The 19,527-nt window shown below is 38.4% G+C and overlaps 2 protein-coding genes across 2 annotated transcripts in view; one reads left to right on the forward strand and one right to left on the reverse strand.

Moving 5' to 3' along the window:
* Positions 1-19,527, forward strand: part of LOC140236730 (U6 snRNA-associated Sm-like protein LSm4) — a 51,684-nt gene that overhangs the window by 6,620 nt on the left and 25,537 nt on the right. Inside the window, exons 3-4 of the mRNA XM_072316656.1 lie at positions 11,281-11,379; positions 13,255-13,426. Of these exons, the coding sequence (XP_072172757.1) occupies positions 11,281-11,379; positions 13,255-13,426 (271 nt within the window). The remainder of the gene's footprint in view (positions 1-11,280; positions 11,380-13,254; positions 13,427-19,527) is intronic.
* Positions 1,034-10,262, reverse strand: LOC140236777 (uncharacterized). Its single transcript, XM_072316707.1, has 4 exons — positions 10,008-10,262; positions 7,091-7,188; positions 5,407-5,482; positions 1,034-2,701 (listed from the first exon to the last, which is right to left on the reverse strand). Exons 1-4 carry the CDS (start codon positions 10,142-10,144, stop codon positions 2,644-2,646), a joined length of 369 nt encoding a protein of 122 aa, XP_072172808.1. The 5' UTR covers positions 10,145-10,262; the 3' UTR covers positions 1,034-2,643.

Here is a 19,527-nt window from a genome sequence, read left to right on the forward strand (position 1 = left end):
CTTGAACAAAGGATCTCTACTTTGTCCGAAACTTTGACCGAAATATCCGACCCTTTTCAGCAAATACAATCTGCGCTGATTTTCAAGACAGTAATCGTCTTAGCAAAAAGTCACATGAACTGTCATCACTCGGGGAAGAAAAAATGTCCATAAATTTTAATACGTGTACACAACTAAAATTGTCTACTGCTTGTGACAGGATAAATTTCGGAATGTATACCGTGTTATTAGTGTACTGCATATTGTATGCAAACTTCTGCAACAAAGGATCTCCATAGCAACCCTTTGCGAGCAACCAATTCTAACCCTGTATTCTATCTTTTGGATCCAAATGTTTTTGACACAGGTTGAATAGTCTCTGTCACGGTGCAGGTAAGGAAATGTTCATAAATTTGAATACATTATGGAAATGGTCTGTTAGAATACAACTGTACGTTACAAAATGCTCTGCTGTCGTGCGGGTTGGCAAATAAAACGCCTAAATTCCCTCTACAGATCAATTAGCAAATTCTCAATATCCTCAAAATAAAAATAAAGTGGTCATATCATATCGATAAATGTATCTTTTTGTGACCTGTATAGTCGGATGTCGTTCGCAATGTTTCTACATGAAATGCGGGCTACTTGTGATTAGGAATTCTGACCTTAGTGTGGTAACTGAAATAGTCGAGCAAGACATGGCTTAGTGTTCAAATTTCATGCATACCTCCAATGATTTCTAGACCAATTCGAGAGCTTGTTCCAGCTCATAAGGTGTTTTCTCCAACATTCAGGAGGAATTTCAGTCAGAACTCTGAATCCAACTATTTTTGACAGGTTCTCTGAGCTGTTTTTGCCACTAAGCAGGGACGAAAATATAACTTGAAATTCACTACAAAACTGGTCTAGTACGCTATGCAGGTGAGTGGAACAAAGTGGAACACAAGATTTGTGAGTATTGATGTCGGACTCAGAAACGAAGTCGCGTTTCCTTCTTTACCAGAGTTAGTTGCATAAATCTCAGGACACCTAGGACAGAAAAAGAAACGAGTGATTGTTTCCTTCTTTGCTCTTTGTGTTTATTGCGAAACTGTTTCAATACACATGTATAGTACCATGGTTATCATGTACAAATGCTAAAGGGATAGGATTAGCTTGTGCTAATGTGAAAACCAACCACAGAGAAAAATATATTATCAAAACGAGATCTGTAGGAAATACACCAAACACTCACTACCACAGTTAATGTATGTGTAGGCATAATGACAACACACCAACTTACATTATATATTTCTTTCACCATCCACTGCACAGGGATTTTGACAAGGGTGAGCACATCCCGTTTGCATGTAAATCTTGCACATATTCTGTCTTGTATATTTTGGGGGATAAGAGGCTTTGCCATTTTCAACCTTCAAATCCATGATGATGTCGAGTTGCGAACTTCACAGTCTACATCAAACCAACAGTTTATCATGGAGGTAGGAGATAGACCGCCATGTGTTGATATAGAGAAGCATCCCACCTCACGAACTATAAACCCTGTTCTGTCAATGAGGATGTGCATATCATATTCATATATGTTTTGCTGGCAGAATGTGCATACAAACGTTTTAGCATAGGGATGGGGTGAAACAAAGTCTAAATAACTAGTTACCGCAAGATGGAGGCATAATAAGTAGCTTTGCAGACAATAAAAATACAAAGAAAATGTTTAGAAATATCTGCAGCCTTTGCAGACAATAAAAATACAAAGAAAATGTTTAGAAATATCTCCATCCAATACATACTTGTATACACATATCGGTAAAATGTCTTGTACAATTTTTTTTCCACATGTAGTTTTATACATGTATCAGCCACAAAGGAAGTTCGTCATCTCTGGCGTGTTCTGTTAGATTTACTCACCTATTCAGCATTTTACAATATCACTAGTGTCTTGAAATGAACATAATGTCTCATACAGTAATTGATACCTGCATATAAGTGCATAAAGAATCACTCATGCGTAATAGATAGTAGGCCTACAACAAAGGGATACTTCACTATGTTACATGTACTATGAGCACACATCTCATAGAATAATCGTAAGACCTAACCAAACTAAGAGCAACCAGTGTCGTCTATTGAAAGTATGTTGCAAGATCCAAGATACAAGGAAAATGGTTGTGGAAGGAGTATAAAGTTCGACCCTATAACCATCTCGGTACCCTTTGACCTCCTGATAACCTACATAGTGCCCGTTAGCAGATGAGTACTGTACTCGGTTCTAATGGCCCAGACAGAACAGGAGGGAACCACTCTTCGATTGCCAGCGCCCAATTTGTCGTGCTGCCAATGGACGTACAATGTATGTGCGATATGACGCGTGACGGTATGATCTGTTGCCCCTGTCTGCGGCCCAGGCGTGCTGGTTCTCCAGGCTGTGGCGAACGATGTCGAGTACAGCTGGGTCCAAACAGAGGCGACGGAATCGTGCAGAGAGCGAGTGACACTGCATGTTAGCTTTTCTGCAGCATTTTTTCTCTACGTCATGCGCCATCTCCCTGCACCGCCCACATTTGCACCATGGAGGCACGGCTTCTGGCTCTGGCTCTCGTGGCGGCTGTGGCGGTGGATGAACAAACTGCTCGAAGAAATCTTCGAATAGTCCAGCTGTCCTTTTCAAGTTCGTGATGGCCAGCTCATTGACTTGATCCCTGGTGAGCGCCTCCACCTTGGCCTACGCATGAGAGACAGAAATAAATAAGAAAAATAATGAAACAAATTCTGCCTACAGCTGTACATCAAAAGTACTGTAACACAAAATGCGCATGCATTAATTCATTGACTGTTGATTGTTTGTTTTTGTTTGCATGTTGGTTGACTAGACATCATAACATTCAATGGTAATAGATGATATTATCATGTATTAAGACTTGTTGCTGCAATAAAGGATGCCCATATGGTGGCCCTAAAAGCTTGTTCGAGCTCATGCGATGCTTGTCCGAGCTTCGGGAGCAAGTAGGAGCATAAAACCATATTGTGTCTCTTGTGTCCAGTATTGTTTGTTGCAGGTTCTAGAATTGTTGTCAATGCTAATGAACGGGTTTCTCATGTATTCAGATTGTATTTTTGTAAACAAATAATGACAACCCAACAAACTTTGTCCGCGCTCATGTGAAGTTTGTAACAGCATCGTGAACAAGGAAGATTATATATTCTGACTGTCTGTGACAAGTTCTTCGAATTGTTGTCAATGAGCGCATGGAAGGAAACAAGTATAATTGTGTAAATCTGGATACAGTACGAAAATGGTTTATGGAGCAGATTGCAAGTTTCTCCTCCAAATTCAATACGGTCTGTGGGAAAACCAAACGTCTTATCAAACCCCACAAGCCACAGGCGATTAAATTACCACTATAAAACATTGTCTTTGGACTTATATGCTCTAGGCGTCACATTAGTATGATGGTTTTATGGCAAATACGTTTCTAAAATATTTTATGTTGAGTATATGGGTTCAGGTACATAATTTTGTCAGTCAACTTAATCAATATTTGTGAGTCAAATCATGTAGAAAATCTTTCATTGTACCAATATATCTTCCATATTGTAATTCATTTAGCAATGCATCAGATTTTCTTGAGGTAACCCTGAATCTTTGGTCATTACTAAACTACAAGATACAATGTAACACGACATATCAATTTATCATATGCAGCTCTGATTGGGATTTCCGATACTTGGCTTAGAAAATTGATTCTGTCTCCTAAATTTGATTTGGAATTGACGAAATTGTGCTAACTAAACTGTGTCGCAACCTTTCCAAATTCATACCGAAATCGAACAACTGATGAGCCCTACATGTACAAAACTTGTACACTGTATATGTGGCTTCATAACAAACTTCAAGCTTCAAAAAGTCTACTATTTTTCAAGTGCATCCACGATTTCCCTGCAAACACATGTCAAGGTAACCAGAACTATTTCTGCTATTCCTGTTACCATACTCTAAAGGTACAGTAGTTAGGTGAAGATTCGATGAACAGAAGTAAATGGGAGGCTTCTTATTTTAATGTCCTATTGACTTCACAGCAGCAAATCTTTATCAATGCTTCAGTGTAACTAAATGTATGTAAACAGGATTGAAGAGAAAAAAGAGCAACAAACGCTTCTCTCCCTGTCTCCTCTTTCCCCTGCCATGAACAATTCAGAAAAAAAATACCCCCCCCCCTCCTTTTTCCCCTAGCGTGAATGACGAGAAAGAAAATCCGCAAGACTTCCTCGAATTCTTGAAGTTCTTTTCTGTCTCTTTTTTTCCCCTCGCACATGAAAGATGCAAAACACACACAGACCCAAGACAGAGACCACTACCATCAGAAAAACAAAAACACCAACTACTAGTAAAGAGACAGAAGTGCTAGACAGGGTTGGGGCCTGGGAAGGGCTACCGACAAAGGAACACGGCGCGCACAAGCATTCTTTCGTGAGATCGTATTACAACTGGCACCTGGTCATGGCCTGGGAACAGCGCCAAGAGTATAGTCTTGTCACAGACCCCAATTATTAGACCTGGTAACATGGTACCCAATAGAGTTACAGCTCGTTATTCCAAAGGTTTGTCATTCCGAAGGCTCTTCAGTCCGCAGATTCGTTATTCCGAAGATTTGTTTTTCCAAATATCATTTCGGATTAACAAATCTTTGGAATAACGCCACAAATGTTCAGATTGATGAACCTTTTTCATTTTCGGATTAACGAACCTCTAGGTATTGGGAATATGTGTGTTTTGGAGTAACGAACCTTCGGAATAATGAACCTTCAGAATATCGAACATTCATTATGTTTGTCTGAGGTATATGTACATTGTACATTGCTCTAGTTTATTGAGATTTGCTACATCCACCTTTGAAGTTTTACCCAATTTTACCCAAAGTCTAATCAAGTGATTATCCCACCTTGCTTCACCCTTGTGCAAAGTTTAGTGAAATTTGCTTGATCCAGTCTTGAGTTTTAATATCACACAGTGAATTTTTAGAATTTGACCTTGACCTTTGACTCTTGCCAATTTTACACAAAATGTTATCAAGTTAGTGCCCTATCATATTTTACCCTTGTGCCAAGTTTGCTGAAATTTGCTCAATACAGTCTTGAGTTATTGCATAAACTGTTTTAGATGACCTTCACTTTTGACCTACGACCAATTTCTAATCAAGTGATTGCCCAATCATACTTCATAGTCGGACTATGTTTAGTCAAATTCCGCTCAGTATTACTCAAGTTATCGCGTATACTAAAGTAGACAGACAGACCTACAACCCAAAAATATCATGCCTCAAGCACCCATCGGACAGAGGAATAAAAAGGATTCATGGTCAAATTTGTGGGCATTTTATTGTCAATAAGCCTGTGCATAACAATGATAATTTTTAGTTTGATACTCACCTGACTTGGTTCAGGAGGGTCTTAGAGTTGATCGGTGAAAACAACACTCCTCTGCGCAGAGGAGCTCTCCTAGGAGCTGTAAACACAAACAAAGCATACTTAATTAACCACATACATGTAATGAAACAAAGTGATAATTACTTTCAATTATACTAATGACATATATTTTCCGAATGAGTGTCAGTAAATGACATTTTCATGTCGAGTCGAGTACAAAATTTTACAGTTTGATCCTAGATTTTTAGAGTCCTAGTTATCAACGAGCAAGGTAGCACAACACTCCTAGAAAGAACACATCAGTATGTATTATGGTCAAGAAAATTCTCAGGGATACGTGAAAAAAAAATGTACCCAAAAATATTTATATGCTAATTGGCTGAAAAAAAGTGCAGATATAGGGTGTTGCAAATGCTCTTTTACACACAATTTGTGATCACGATATTGTCTTTTTAATATGGATGGGAATAACATATTGAAAAGGCAATCATTGTACAGTGCATTTACCATGAAAAGTATGATGTGTGGCAAACAGCAGCAATGATCTTGAGTATAATACAGTGTACTTCTCAAAAAGTAAAGGTTACAAACATTCTTTCACAACAAACTCCTAAAATTGAATGGTAATTGGTCAATGGGTATACACTGTAGGACACACTGTGTAGAGTATAGAGTACACATGTATTGTTCCTTTACAATGTAGCTGAGGGATCACACTCTTATCAAAGCAATGGTTTTAAGAGTTTTAATAAAATCAATTGATTTGTATACCGGTATACGAAATAAAAACATTTTTTCTGAATAACTCACAAACTAAACATCGTCTGGTATACTAAAGGCAGTATTCTGACCAAAGAAAACATGTTTTTTTTATGTTTTCTCTGAGAGGAACATTTGGATCAGTTGGATGGCCATTTGCATTCTTTCATTCCTTATTCAGAACATTGCTTCCAATGCACAAGTTATTTCAGCTGGCATTTTTCCTCTGAGATACGAGGCCGAAGATATCTTGGGCTGCAGAACTTAAAATAACACTAATTTTGCTGATGGTAAACTTCCACTTCAGCAGAACATTTCTGGAAAGAAATAACAGGAACAATGAGTACCGGTATATAACTTGATGTTTCCAGCAGGATACATCCTAAATACTGCATGCTATTTTATGGGTAAAATCAGCAAAAGACTCAAGAAGTCAGATGAATTCCCAGCACTGTTCGTTACAAGGTATCCAGAAATTGGCCAATCATGAGCTATTTTCCATATTTGGTGTTAGATATCAGCATATCTATCCAAATCAAAATAACTCATCCCAATGTCATGACTGCTTTAGTTGACCAATAAAGGTCTTGAGTTTGAACTTACTTAGTAACTGTAAGTCACCTTTTTTTTTTTTTCGTATCACCGAACAGATGATAAGGAGGTTTGTGTATGAATACATTACACTATTCATGTACTGTGTCTTCAGAGGCAACCATCTACTATTATTGTAGCCACTCAGGAAAAACAAACTGTATGGGGGAGGGCTATTGACAGGCTTAATGAATATTCCAGAATAGTCGGCATCTCTGGGTTTATAGGATATTTTTGTTATCCATCCCGACAGGATTATGCTGTAAGAACAAACAATGATCACAAAATAAATTTCGGACCCTATCAATACTACAATGTACGCTTCAAGAAATCTCACTTGAAGTATCTACCGGCTGGCCCAATTCTTGAGTCCTTGGGAGTTCGAGACGTATCTGGACAGAGCTTCCTGCAGGTAGATCTTCAGCAGTAGTTGCTCTGAAAAACATATGAACTGACAGCTTGTTAAATGTACTACACAATATAACCAAAGACATCTAACTTTGAAGAAAAATTAAATCTCATTGTTATTCCACACAATGTATTTCCATTGGCACAAAATTCCAAGAGTGCCTTGAAACATTGACATCGCCTTAGGGCTCTGTTAGACACTGTAGCTGACCTCTGTGTGTAAAATACCTTTTTAATCAACCTGCAGAGCATGCAAAGAGTAAGGTTTCCATGCAATCAAAATCGTCCAGTGGACATTATGGATTCTGAGGTGATTGACAATGCACTACATATTTCAGAGGAGCACAACCTCAAAGAAGACAATGCTGTACAATGTTTGTCAGCAACTGCAGAGGTGGAGATGGTTTCTGTCTGTGATGTTGTGCTATCAGCTGCAGAGGCTACAAGTAAGTCAGATTATTCTGATGACCGAGAACTAACACAAAGAAGATGCACAGGGGCAAATAAGTTTATACATCGTGTATACTTTATGCCCAACATCAAGGTAAATCAAGGCAAGAGCAGTACAGCATAAAACATAATGTTAGTTGGATACCATGCATACAAATGTACTGTACCCCAGACTTTTCATATCACATTAGTGAATATTATATGAGAGGTTTCAGCAGCACACTAAAAACATGTAGTCTGTCCCCTTTATTACCAATCATGCAGCAATGACCATATTGAAGAAACATGAAAATCCCAATAGGTTACTGTAAAAGATTTCTGTGAAACAATACACCATACTGCATGGCCCGGTAGCCTACTGAGATGGTATGACAGTGCGCTAGAGTAGCGTGCGACTGTGCTTTCGTACCAGTAAAGGTGGATGAGACGTGGAATTCTTTCATTTCATAAACTAGTGTAAAATGCAATTTCAATTTAAGCGATTTCCATGAATTCCAAACCACTGTTCACGCATCTTTGGGGGCAGATCTACATAATAATCATAATATTGGCTACCCTTTCATGGTATACCAGACATATTGCATTCAGCTTGACGAATATTACACTCGTCCATTGTGCAATATTCATCTGGCTTCACATAATTGATCAGGTATACCACTCAAGGACAGCCAATTACTCCGCTACAAAGCTATCTTGACATCAAGAAATCAGTATTTCTACTACACTGTATATTGATATTATGATGGCAAAGAAAAGGTGCTGAATTTGATGGGAGTGTACATTGGCGTGTAGGGTCTGTACAGTGTAATGAAATAGCAGTTTTGCATGTGTGACAATTATACATTGTACAAATGTGCCTGTACCTTCCTTTTGTTCTGGCCTTGTATTTCCAATAATGCCCACAAATCAAATCAATTTATTCTGATATGCTCTCTTTGACCTTGGCCATTTGACGTAAAAAACACCCAAATTTTCTCATTTTAAATCTTAGTAAAATTGGTGTCCAGTTACTGAGCCCCAACTGTCCTTAGTTGTTATATTATACAACCTACCGAAACAGGGAACTACAACTGTAACCATACTCGAAAAAGTACAGTACAGGTACGTACATGTATGAAAGGCATAATGAATTATGTCTACGTCTTTCATACAGTCCAGCTCGCAATGCAACGGCGCTGGCAACTAGGTGCAAGTGAGCTCACAAAATCTGACCAACGATAGATTGTGCAATCCTGCAGCCAGGGCCTCCAGTCAGTCCAAGGGTTTGAATACCAAATCTTATTTTTGTAACCAGTGGAGGTGTTGCCTGCAGGATTGTGCGATAAGTGGTAACCCATATCCCATGGAGGCACAGGCTGCAGGTCTGCGCAATCTATTGCCGGTCACCATGTGAGTTCAATTGCACCCAGTTGTCTGCAACGTTGCATGCAAGCTGCCCTGTATAAGACTGTCGCTACAACTGTACATGTAGTCAAGCATTTTATTACCATAAGGTTTTGTACGACCAAAAATTATTTTCAATAGCTGATTTAGATATACTACACGATGTGCAGAAAAATATTCCTTCAAATTTCATGCTCTTTATTGAGTTTTCATGAAGTCCAACACAATGAGTGATGAAAGCTCCAGATGCGTTATCTCTCGCACATAAATCTTTGCTAGTACTAAGATAACTAGACGGTAAGAGTACAGATCTAACGTTAGTACTACAGTCAGCACTAGTAGTCTAGTAGTGACTAGTAGTACCAGAGCAAATGTACACGCGGTTCCTAGTCCTACTGTAGATCTAGGCCTACAAGTGTGTATACACTTGTATATGTACAGCTGATGTGCTGTCCCCCTGAATATTACCACACATGTGAGAAATGACACCAATCTCGAGATTGCAATTGGAAAACAGATAACATATCTTGAATTGATCATGATTTCCCTTCCTAGAAATTTTGACAATTTGTTGAGGCTGGGTTAGTGAGGAACAATAAGCTAAAAATGAAAACGTTCATAGACTATACAGCTAGTGATAATTTACATGTATGGCTGGGTCTACTAGGCTCTACTGTGACCGTACACGTTCACTAATTGACTTAATCAGGCCTAGGTCTAGTCATTGAGTCATCATAGTACTTTTTGTCGTAAGTTGGACGTCAGTATTTATTGTGATAATCATTAAAAAAAAAATGTGAATAAGGCTGTTTTAAATTGTGTCATCGTTCATCGCGATAGTTGCATGATCAACGCTGCGGTACAACTGTACCAGTAATTCAAGTAACGGTAACGTTATCGTTACATGGATTTGGAAGGTTATAAATTCAGCGTTCAGTGAATGTCATTTGCAACTGAATAAAAAATAGGTAGGATCCTACAATTATATATCATACAAGTTGAGTTTCACCCACCTTGGCTTATCAGAGGCTTCTGACTCAGTCTGAGTGCATGTAGAAACTTTCACAACGGGTTGATCCCGCAATCCTGGCACACAGTGCTGATGCCCAGTGCGAGTGGTGGACATCCAGCAGATGACCAGCAAAGTCATCCTGTGTTGAATGGCTTGATGGGCCGTGAAGGGCAACGTTTATCTTGTTCATTTCTTGCCGATAAACAGCTCGCACCTCCTCCCACTGGATCCAGCATTTACCAAGTCGTATCCGCGACATAATGGCACGCAGATTGAAGTTCGACACAAAGATCAGAATACCAGTAACCGATCTGAGTGTTGAAGACAGTGTTTGAAAGCACCGAACAGATCGCGAAGTGATTTACGTGACAACGTACGCATAACCATGGGATGTACCATCGATCATGGTATACATACTATGCACTGGACTGCGCATAATGCGGGATCGAAGCAAGCCGCTGCGCTGCAAGGCCATCCCCTACGGGAACCTGGTGGTCTGTGTGTTAAGTCTATGGGGATTTCAGAATTCAGTGTGGAAGGGGTTAATTGCCGCACGCCGCTTGGCATTATGGGGGAAATACTGGGCACCACAGAGAAAAATGAGCCTTATGATGGCGCTAGACATGTTTCTTGCCAGTGCAGACGCACTTTAAATTACATTCAACAAAAGTAAGGTGTGTAATACTTTCAGACATCAACATGCTTTCCTGCTATTATATATGAATTGAGTAGCTCTCCTGAGTTAAGAATGTGAGCTTTAAAAAAAAAGAATGGTAAGACAGTCTGCTCTGAAACATTGATTGTTAGTATTACATCAAATGTGACATATGGGTGGAATACTATAGAGGTAATGTTATCTCTTTAGATTTGTGTAAAGCAATGCAGAATGACTTAATTCTATTTTTCCCTTTATTAAATCACTTTTGATATATTGATGCCATAGAAAAATCTAATAATATGCATTTGTTTTTATTTTGTAGAATTACAAATTTAGACGATTTGATTTCAAAGATATTCTAATTTCCATAGATTGATCATAGTTGTTTTGTTGTTGTTTTTTGTTGTTGTTGTATAATGCAGTATAGAATGGTTTCGGCATCTTTTTTTTTTTAATGTACTATATTAAATGATTTAAATGATTTTTTTTAAAGATTTGAATTGTACAGCTATTTAGATTGTAGTTCCCTTTGCAAACTATGTTCACAAACAAATCGTCATTCGTCGGCATTGACATCAATATTCTTAATGTTTTTGTAATTTATTATGAATTTTAGTTGGTGGAATTGAAAAATGGAGAAACATATAATGGACATCTCGTTGCTTGTGATAACTGGATGAACATTAATCTGAGAGAAGTCATCTGTACATCTAGGGTAAGTATCACAAAATAGTTGAAGTTAGTGTCAATTCTATTTCATAACTAAATGTTCCCTGCCAAATAGTTGTGTCATCATCAAATCTAGCAGTTGAATGTCAATGTGCTACTGCGTATGATGGACTGTCATGCTGCTAGGGACTTCATGAGTTGAGCCATACATTTGAATATTATGTCACATCACATCCGTGCTACATGACTCCTTTAAATGAGAAATGTCAGCATGTTTGTTTTTTGTTTGTTTGTTTGTTTGTTTGTTTTTTTTAGAGCTGTACTGTACAACATATATGGGGTGGATTTCAATTATCTTTGGAGACTGCTGATTGTTTTGCTATCATTTCATTGAACTAATCTGATCAAATGAATTTTTGCTTTGCTAAACAGTTCATGTTTGATATGCATGCAGTCATACTATTTTTTATGCCTCCGCCACGAAGTGGTGCCCGAGGCATTATGTTTTCGGGTTGTCCGTCCGTCCGTACGTACGTCCGTCCGCTTTCGTTTACGCGATAACTTGAGTAATATTGACTGGAATTTTACCAAACTTGGTCCAAGTATAAAGTATGATGGGACAATTAATTGATAAGATTTTGGGTGAAATCAGCCAAAGGTCAAAGGTCAAGGTCAAATCATGAAATTGTATCCGTTTACGCGATAACTCAAGACTGGATCGAGCAAATTTCACCAAACTTTGTTGGAGGATGATGTATGATGGGGCAATTAGTTGATAAGTTTTTTACTGAAATCGGACAGAGGTCAAAGGTCAAAGATCAAGGTCAAATCGTAAAATTTATCTGTTTACGTGATAACTCAAAACTGGATGAAGCAGCTTTCACCAAACTTGGTCCAAGGATGATGTATGATGGGACAATTAGTTGAGTAGATTTTAGTGACATCGGCAAGAGGTCAAAGGTCAAAAGGTCAAGGTCAAATGCTAAAAATGTTGCTATTTCCCTCATATCTATGCAATGCCCAAAGGTATTTTCTTGAAACTTAGTGTAGACATGTACTACTGCGTAAAGATTCTCCAAAGAGAGTTTCATGTCATAAGGTCAAAGGTCAAAAGGTCAAAGGTTAGGTGAAAATGTTGCAATATCACTTTTCTCGCAAATGGTTCAATGTATCTTCATGGAACTTGGTGCATACACATGTACTGACTGGCAGGGATTATCTAGGGAATTTAGGGGTGGTGGGTCAATAGTCAGGGGGTCAAAGGTCAAGGTCAACTCCTCAAAATTTTACTATTTCCCTCATATACTAGTATATGCAATGCTTGCATTATTAGTTTTAAAACTTAATATATACATGCATTACCTAATGGAGATTCTCCGGGAAATTTACAGCCAGAAGGTCAAAGGTCAAAGGTTAAGGGTCAAAGGATAGGTTTCAATGCCCCCCTCCCCCCCCCCCAAAAAAAAAACTATTTTGTACTTTAATTACACTCTTTCTTCATACCTTGGAAATTACTCAATGCATAAACTTATAAAAGGGTTCGTCAGAAGTCAAATAAAAATTCTCAATTCCCTAAATATGTGTACCTGCACTCTTAGACAATTATAGCATACCCAGTTCAAGGAAAGTGAACATTCAAGATATTTCTGACAAACCTGTCATTTCAATATTTTGCCAGTTATGTGAAACTGTCATCACACATTGTGAAGACATTGTACTATACACCTATTGGAAGAATCATGCATTATGGCGGAGGCATCAGTCGCCATAGCGACATTTCATGGCGACTTTTCTAGTTTTTTTTTAATATTCGAAGTTTTTCACAGTGTGAAATTTCTAAAGAAGATCTGGAGAAGATCCCCATGATATTTTGCAAATGAGTGCTGCCATCTCAAATACAATGTACATGTACTTCCTTCAGGATGGTGACAGGTTTTGGAAAATGCCCGAGTGCTACATCCGAGGCAGTACCATCAAGTACCTCAGGATACCTGATGAGGTCATCGACATGGTGAAAGAGGAGGTGGTGTCAAAGGGTCGGGGTCGGGGTGGTGGAGGTCGCGGACGGGGTCGAGGTGGCCCAGGAAGAGGAGGTAAAGATATCAAGTCATTTTTCTTTTCTTTTTTTTTCTAGTGTTATCACAGTATTATTAGTGCAGCATCGTTTGGCCCATGTTTTCAATGTGTGTGCATCTCCTATGCCTTGGGCATAATTTTCTTGTCTTTCTTTGTCGCCATTCTCATTGTGAAAATGGATCAATATCAAAAGCAGGAAATTCTTTTTTTTATGATATCTATGCTCCGTTCTAACAAACAGAAACAAATTTTGTTGTTTTTGAAGCACACATTGACCTTTCCTCAGTGAGGCTTTTTTTTTTTTTCTTTTTCAAAATTTCAGGCATTTTTTGTCTCAATCTTCAGCCATTCATGTCTTCCGTAGATGAATCAACTTGTATCAGCTCTTTTAACCCCTTGAGGACGAGTCCCGAGTATACTCAGGCAGGTGTCTATGGGAAATGTGTGTTGTAGCAAAAATCAGTCCGACCTCAACAGGTTAAAAACACCATCAAACCACTGACGTGTGTAGAGACTGGATACTGATTACAGTGTGACATTGTCTATTCAGTTGAATGGCAGCTAGACATCTTGGAGAAAAAGTGAAATTACTGTGAATGAGAACCACCATTTCCAATCTCATTGTTCTGACTCAACAGCATCACAAATCAGCTAGTGTTATGTCGCCCTCTATAGACAATGTAGGGTACAATTTTCTCAACCTGATTTGCAGCCCAAAATGTTTTGTTGTTGAAATATAAACCTCACAGAAATCTGGTATGTTCCTTAGAATGCATTCAAATTTAACATTTCCTAGTTCTACAATTTACAAAGAAAGTAAGAAAAAAATATTTTTCATAAATATTGTGACATTGTATGATAATGGATTTGTGTTTCGTAACATTTTGGCAGTGGCATTGACAAAGTTTTAATGAAATTTCACAAATTTCTATGGTGGCGGGAATTTAGATTTTCTTTCAGTTTGATATGCAATGATTTAGAATGAATGACACTCAATGAAACTTGCAGTCATAAAACTTCATTTCTATGTGATGAGCTATAATTTATAAAGCTGCTTGAGCTGAACTTTGACACAAGCTGTTTCAATACGATATCATTACGTGTACAGGGCTCACCTGATAATAAAAAATCATGTAGGTGGGAACGCTGCTCAGGTACAACAGAATGCACACTTTTTATGCGTCCTTTTCACTGCTCATTTGGAATCACATACCACTTTATTGGGACATACAATGTATTTTGGTTTTGTTTTCCACCTTCCCTCATTAATATCATAAAATGATAACTGAATTGTTTGGAAAAAAAAGCCACTCATGACATGACATTGTGTGATAGTGTATTATTCAAGAAACTTTTATTAAAAAAAACTTATTTATGGCTTTAAGATGATAACTGAATTGTTCACAGAAACTGTCATATTCAATTTAATTCCTTATAAAAAATGACTAGTTTGTGCCATTACAGGATAGAGTGCAGATCGCACTGTTGAAATATTTGCCAATGGGCAGTAGTGCGTTGTGCTGGCGATCTTATTTAGGGGCATAAAGCCTTCTACTCATAACTTGCAGTACAGTATATTGCGAGTATGGGAAATCATCACCCCACGTGCTGTCCGTATTTTCCATCCGTGTGCATCTGTATATTTAGTGTCTTTGTGTTTGTGTGTGGTGTGTGTGTGTGTGTGTGTGTGTGACAGATAAAGAAAAGAAGAGGGATGATTGAAAAAAAAAAGTTTGTTGCTAAGTTTCACAGTGTTGAATGTTTTTCACTTTAATTTTGTAATGAAAACATGTTCAAGCTTCTGGTTTATTTCGGCATTGTCAGAGTCATGGGCATTGTGACTTGATTATGTATCATGTACTTTGAAGTGGATTGTTTTGCAGAACAAATGAATGAACTTGTGGTACAGTGATGTATTTGCCCAAACTGTGAGACTGCTGTGTCAGTTTTTCATTACCAATTTGAAGCTGGGTGTGGTAGCATGTGTGTACTTGTTGCCATGGTAATGGGGTAAAACAACTGTGCATGGTTTAGAGTAACACCCACATACTGGACTACAAGTGGGGTGATATGCTCAGGCCAGAAATTCACCACTTTATAAAGCGGGAGCCCTGCTTAAGTAGGAGAAAAGCTTGTCTCCTTACCCCTCCTGATTAAAGTGGGAGATATTGTATTATTATCTTAAGTTGAAATTTTAAGAAACTTAGGAAGAATTGCTAAAAAGGGCTACCAAGATAGAATTTCACTACTCAATATGCAGTGGCGGATCCAGGGAGGACCGCACCGGGTGCAGGCCGCCCCCCCCCCCTTTATTTTTTTTGTTGAAACAAAAGAAATAAAAAGAAAAAATGGGGGAGGGGTGCGTGCGCCCCCCTTTAATTTGCGCCCACTCTTTACGGAATTCCTGGATCCGCCCCCGACATGAAAATGATATCCACCGCTTGATGTGTGTGTGTGTGTTGCGGGGGGGGGGGGGGGATAGGGGTAGGGTGTTACCATTCATATAGCATTTTGTCAATGACATGTCAGAATTTTTTTTTCTTTTTACTGAGAGGTATTGATATGTCTATAACTAAAGTCACCTATGCCTTGTTTATAGGACGAGGCATCATGCATTTTGTAGTATAATCAAAGCAAATGTATTTCATCAGAAGGTGAAGGTAATGAATGAACAACAACAACAAAATTGAATCACATGAATATGTTAAAGGACATGATATTTTGGGAAATGAAGTATCGTATCATGTGTCCAAATATGTCTGTAATGCCTATTCACAAAGCAGTTGATATCTCCCATTATGCTGGTATATATCTCATTGCGCTCATTTGTTTACCAACTATGAAGGATTTCTAACCACGCAAGTTTACAAATAACTGAACACAAGAGAATCCTTGATCTGGATATTAAAACCATGTGGTAGTTCCATTAGCATCCGGAAAAATTTGACTCGATCAAGACGCCGAGAAATCCAGATGTTCTGAAGGGTGGAGGACTGTTTATGATCGCCGATCAAAGAACAAGTAGTTGCGACAATAATCTGGTGGCAGATGACCCCCATCTTGCGCTCGCTAAATCGAATTTTAATTTCGAATTCAGTCATACCTTCTGGCAGTCAGGTTTCAGACATTTTAGTGCACAATGTATTTCCCGATTTGCTACATCCAGCTTCTGGGCCTAATTAGATTGGTAACTTGGTCTGTGCCTTCCGCCGTCGTCATAACGTCATCAGGAACTTGTCGTATGGGGGGGGGGTGGAGGAAGGGTGAACAAGGGTCACCAATTACAAGATCTGGCCCCGCTCTCTTGCCGTCCCGCCAATAACCATCAAAGGGCCATCAAAAACCGTGGCCAATTATCATGCCGTGCGCCGATTACGGCAGCTAATGACCATGGCATCTGGCATACCCCTGCATGGGCGCTTCTTGAAGTTTGCCGCCAACTTCCTTGGGATGGAAAAGTGGAAAGGGGAAGAAAAAAAAAGTGATATTTTCAATGATTGTTGGGAGCAGAAACTGTTTTCGATTGTTTGCCATTTCTCTGGACATTGCGAGACAATATCATAACAGTACATTGTATTTGCATTATAGTCGTATATAATCTGTACATGTGCACTGTAGGTGTGTAGATATTTTCATGGGCTGAGGGTACTACTGTAAAAGTGGATATTTTCGCGTGACTAATTTTTCACGATTGGCCGGGTAAAAAGAGTTTCGCATGTTTTTAATTCCGCGGAATCAAGACATCAACTACTTGAACATATGGCACGCAGAAATATTGGCATGCTTTTATTTTCGCACTAGCTTGTGGTTGCGCGAAATGCGCGAAAATTTTAACACTGTGAAAATTTCCACTTTTACAGTAATTTAGAAGGTACTAATTTACTAAACATAGTTGTGTGAGTGATATCTTTCTATTTCTCTATTATTTTTCTATGTTTATCGGTTACGTAGACACACTCACACACACACACACACATACAAACACATATTCATTTTACATGCACTGTACTTAAGCTGTATATTATAGGTATCTTGAAAAGGTTAAAAGTCAAGTCTATCTCGAGATGTCAAACTAGCAGTCCCAGATTAAGTACATTGGAGGATGGATTTAGATTTCAGAACTTAAGCGACAGCAGCAACAACAATAGAAAGAATTCAAGCTGCATTCAACATTTCTTGTTTCCAAGCTAGGCTGTGAAGAAAGAACTGAAATATGATATGTAACTCAATTCTAGTTGTTGTCAAAGGGCTATATTTTTCTTTTAAACAAAGAGGGTATGCACCAAAAAGAAGCTAACTTTGTTTCCATTAGCCTGCACTTCAAGGAATGAAGGCTACAAAGATATTCACATTTAGACAGGAATGAAGGCTACAAAGATATTCACATTTAGACAACCCATATTATCAAACATACTGCAACATTAGAGTTTTTGGCCTTGGTAAGGCAAAGCCATGTATTCATGACAAGTTAGAGTGATAGTATGGCATATGTGTACTGCATTACTCTACAATGTTTTTGATTTATTTTTGTTTTCCTTTTTTTCCACTTGTCTACTGATATTGGTAAAATTTAAAGACACACCTGTTTTCCTTCTGTAAAACAAATATGCATTTCATCTTTTCTCCAAAGTTACTGGATGTGGGGTTGAGTGGGAAACACATGTCCCCTGAAGTGTTTCAGTGCTTGTCATATGTCCATAGCTGAGCCAAGGAAGTGTGGAGTTTACTTGCATGAAAGCAGTGTTACATCACTATCATGAGATGAACATATTAATGTCAAGAGATACATATGAAGGGAACCAGATTTTGTGGTAACGATCCTTGCATTTGTGCATTTGAGTAATATGACTCATTGAAATACAAAGACAATATCTCACTACTTCTAAGAACAGCTCTTTGACAATTTGCAGGAAGTGTTCACTTTTTGTTTTGTGCATGTTGATGTGTCTTTTTTTTAATTTTTTTTTTCTCTCCTGTGCAATATCTGTCTGGATCATCATATGTAGGGTTCCCCTAGGAGGGTTCTTGTTTACAGCAACAATTGTCAGTTGTGTGTGTGTGTGGGTGTGTCTGTGTGTGTTATGTCTTAGCTTCAGGAGATAAGATGTCCAAAGATGGGATTCTACCATTTTCACCCGCATCAGGTTTTGAAGGGAAATTTCTTTGTGCTGTCCTAGATTTAAACTTCTCTACAGGGCATTTATCTGGATCTGTCACTAAAATTTCTAGAACAAACTTCCGATCTCCACGGGGATTCTCCGTCAGTGTATCCATCACTCTGAGACAGGCGAAGAGCGTCAATGACACCCGGGTCGTGTTTATCTCGCAAATGTCACAAAGCCGGTCGCGTCCCATTTATATCCGTCCCGGTGTTCACACTCAGATTAGATTGTGGTTTGGACCTTGGTGCCGTTTTATTTTTAGACAGATGTCTTTAAACACATTAATGGATGAAGCTTGCCATTGACATTCCTGTCACCTGTCAGCAAAGTTTCAAATGGATCTTCAGCTTTTATTTATAAGTCTCTATTATAAGCACATTTTTCTCCTCTTCATTTTTCATGCAACATCAGAAACAGTATTGGCTGGTAGAAAGAACCGTTGAGGTCAAATTTGTAAATTGGTTAACAGGGCTTCTAGAGGAAAAACGAAAAGAGAGAAAAAAAATAGTTGGACCACACTGTCCTAAAAAAACAACAACCCTCAAGCCCCTGTTTGAGATGTGAGACATATATATTGTATACCGATGTGTGTGTCTGTACATATATCTTTTTTTTTATGATTAAAGGGATGGATTAGTGTTGGCTGAGGTGAGGATTCATCTGTTGACTTTTGTGAGATACTTAGAAACACTTTATGAAATGTTACAAAGCATACAATTCAAAGCAGAATTCAAAATCTGTTTGCTGAAAATTGGTTTTGAAATGGCTGATATCCAAAAACAAAGTTAAAACAAAGCGATCCTATTCCTAAGAAAAGATGGGTCCCACCTAATATTAGGATTACGTTTTGGATATCTCAGCCATGTCAAAACCAATTTTCATCAAATAAGATTTGAATTCCTCTTAGAATTATATGCTCTTTCATATTTCATAAGCGGTTTCTCATTCTGCCCAAA

Source organism: Diadema setosum, chromosome 13 (assembly GCF_964275005.1).
Source record: "Diadema setosum chromosome 13, eeDiaSeto1, whole genome shotgun sequence".
Lineage (NCBI taxonomy): Eukaryota > Metazoa > Echinodermata > Echinoidea > Diadematoida > Diadematidae > Diadema > Diadema setosum.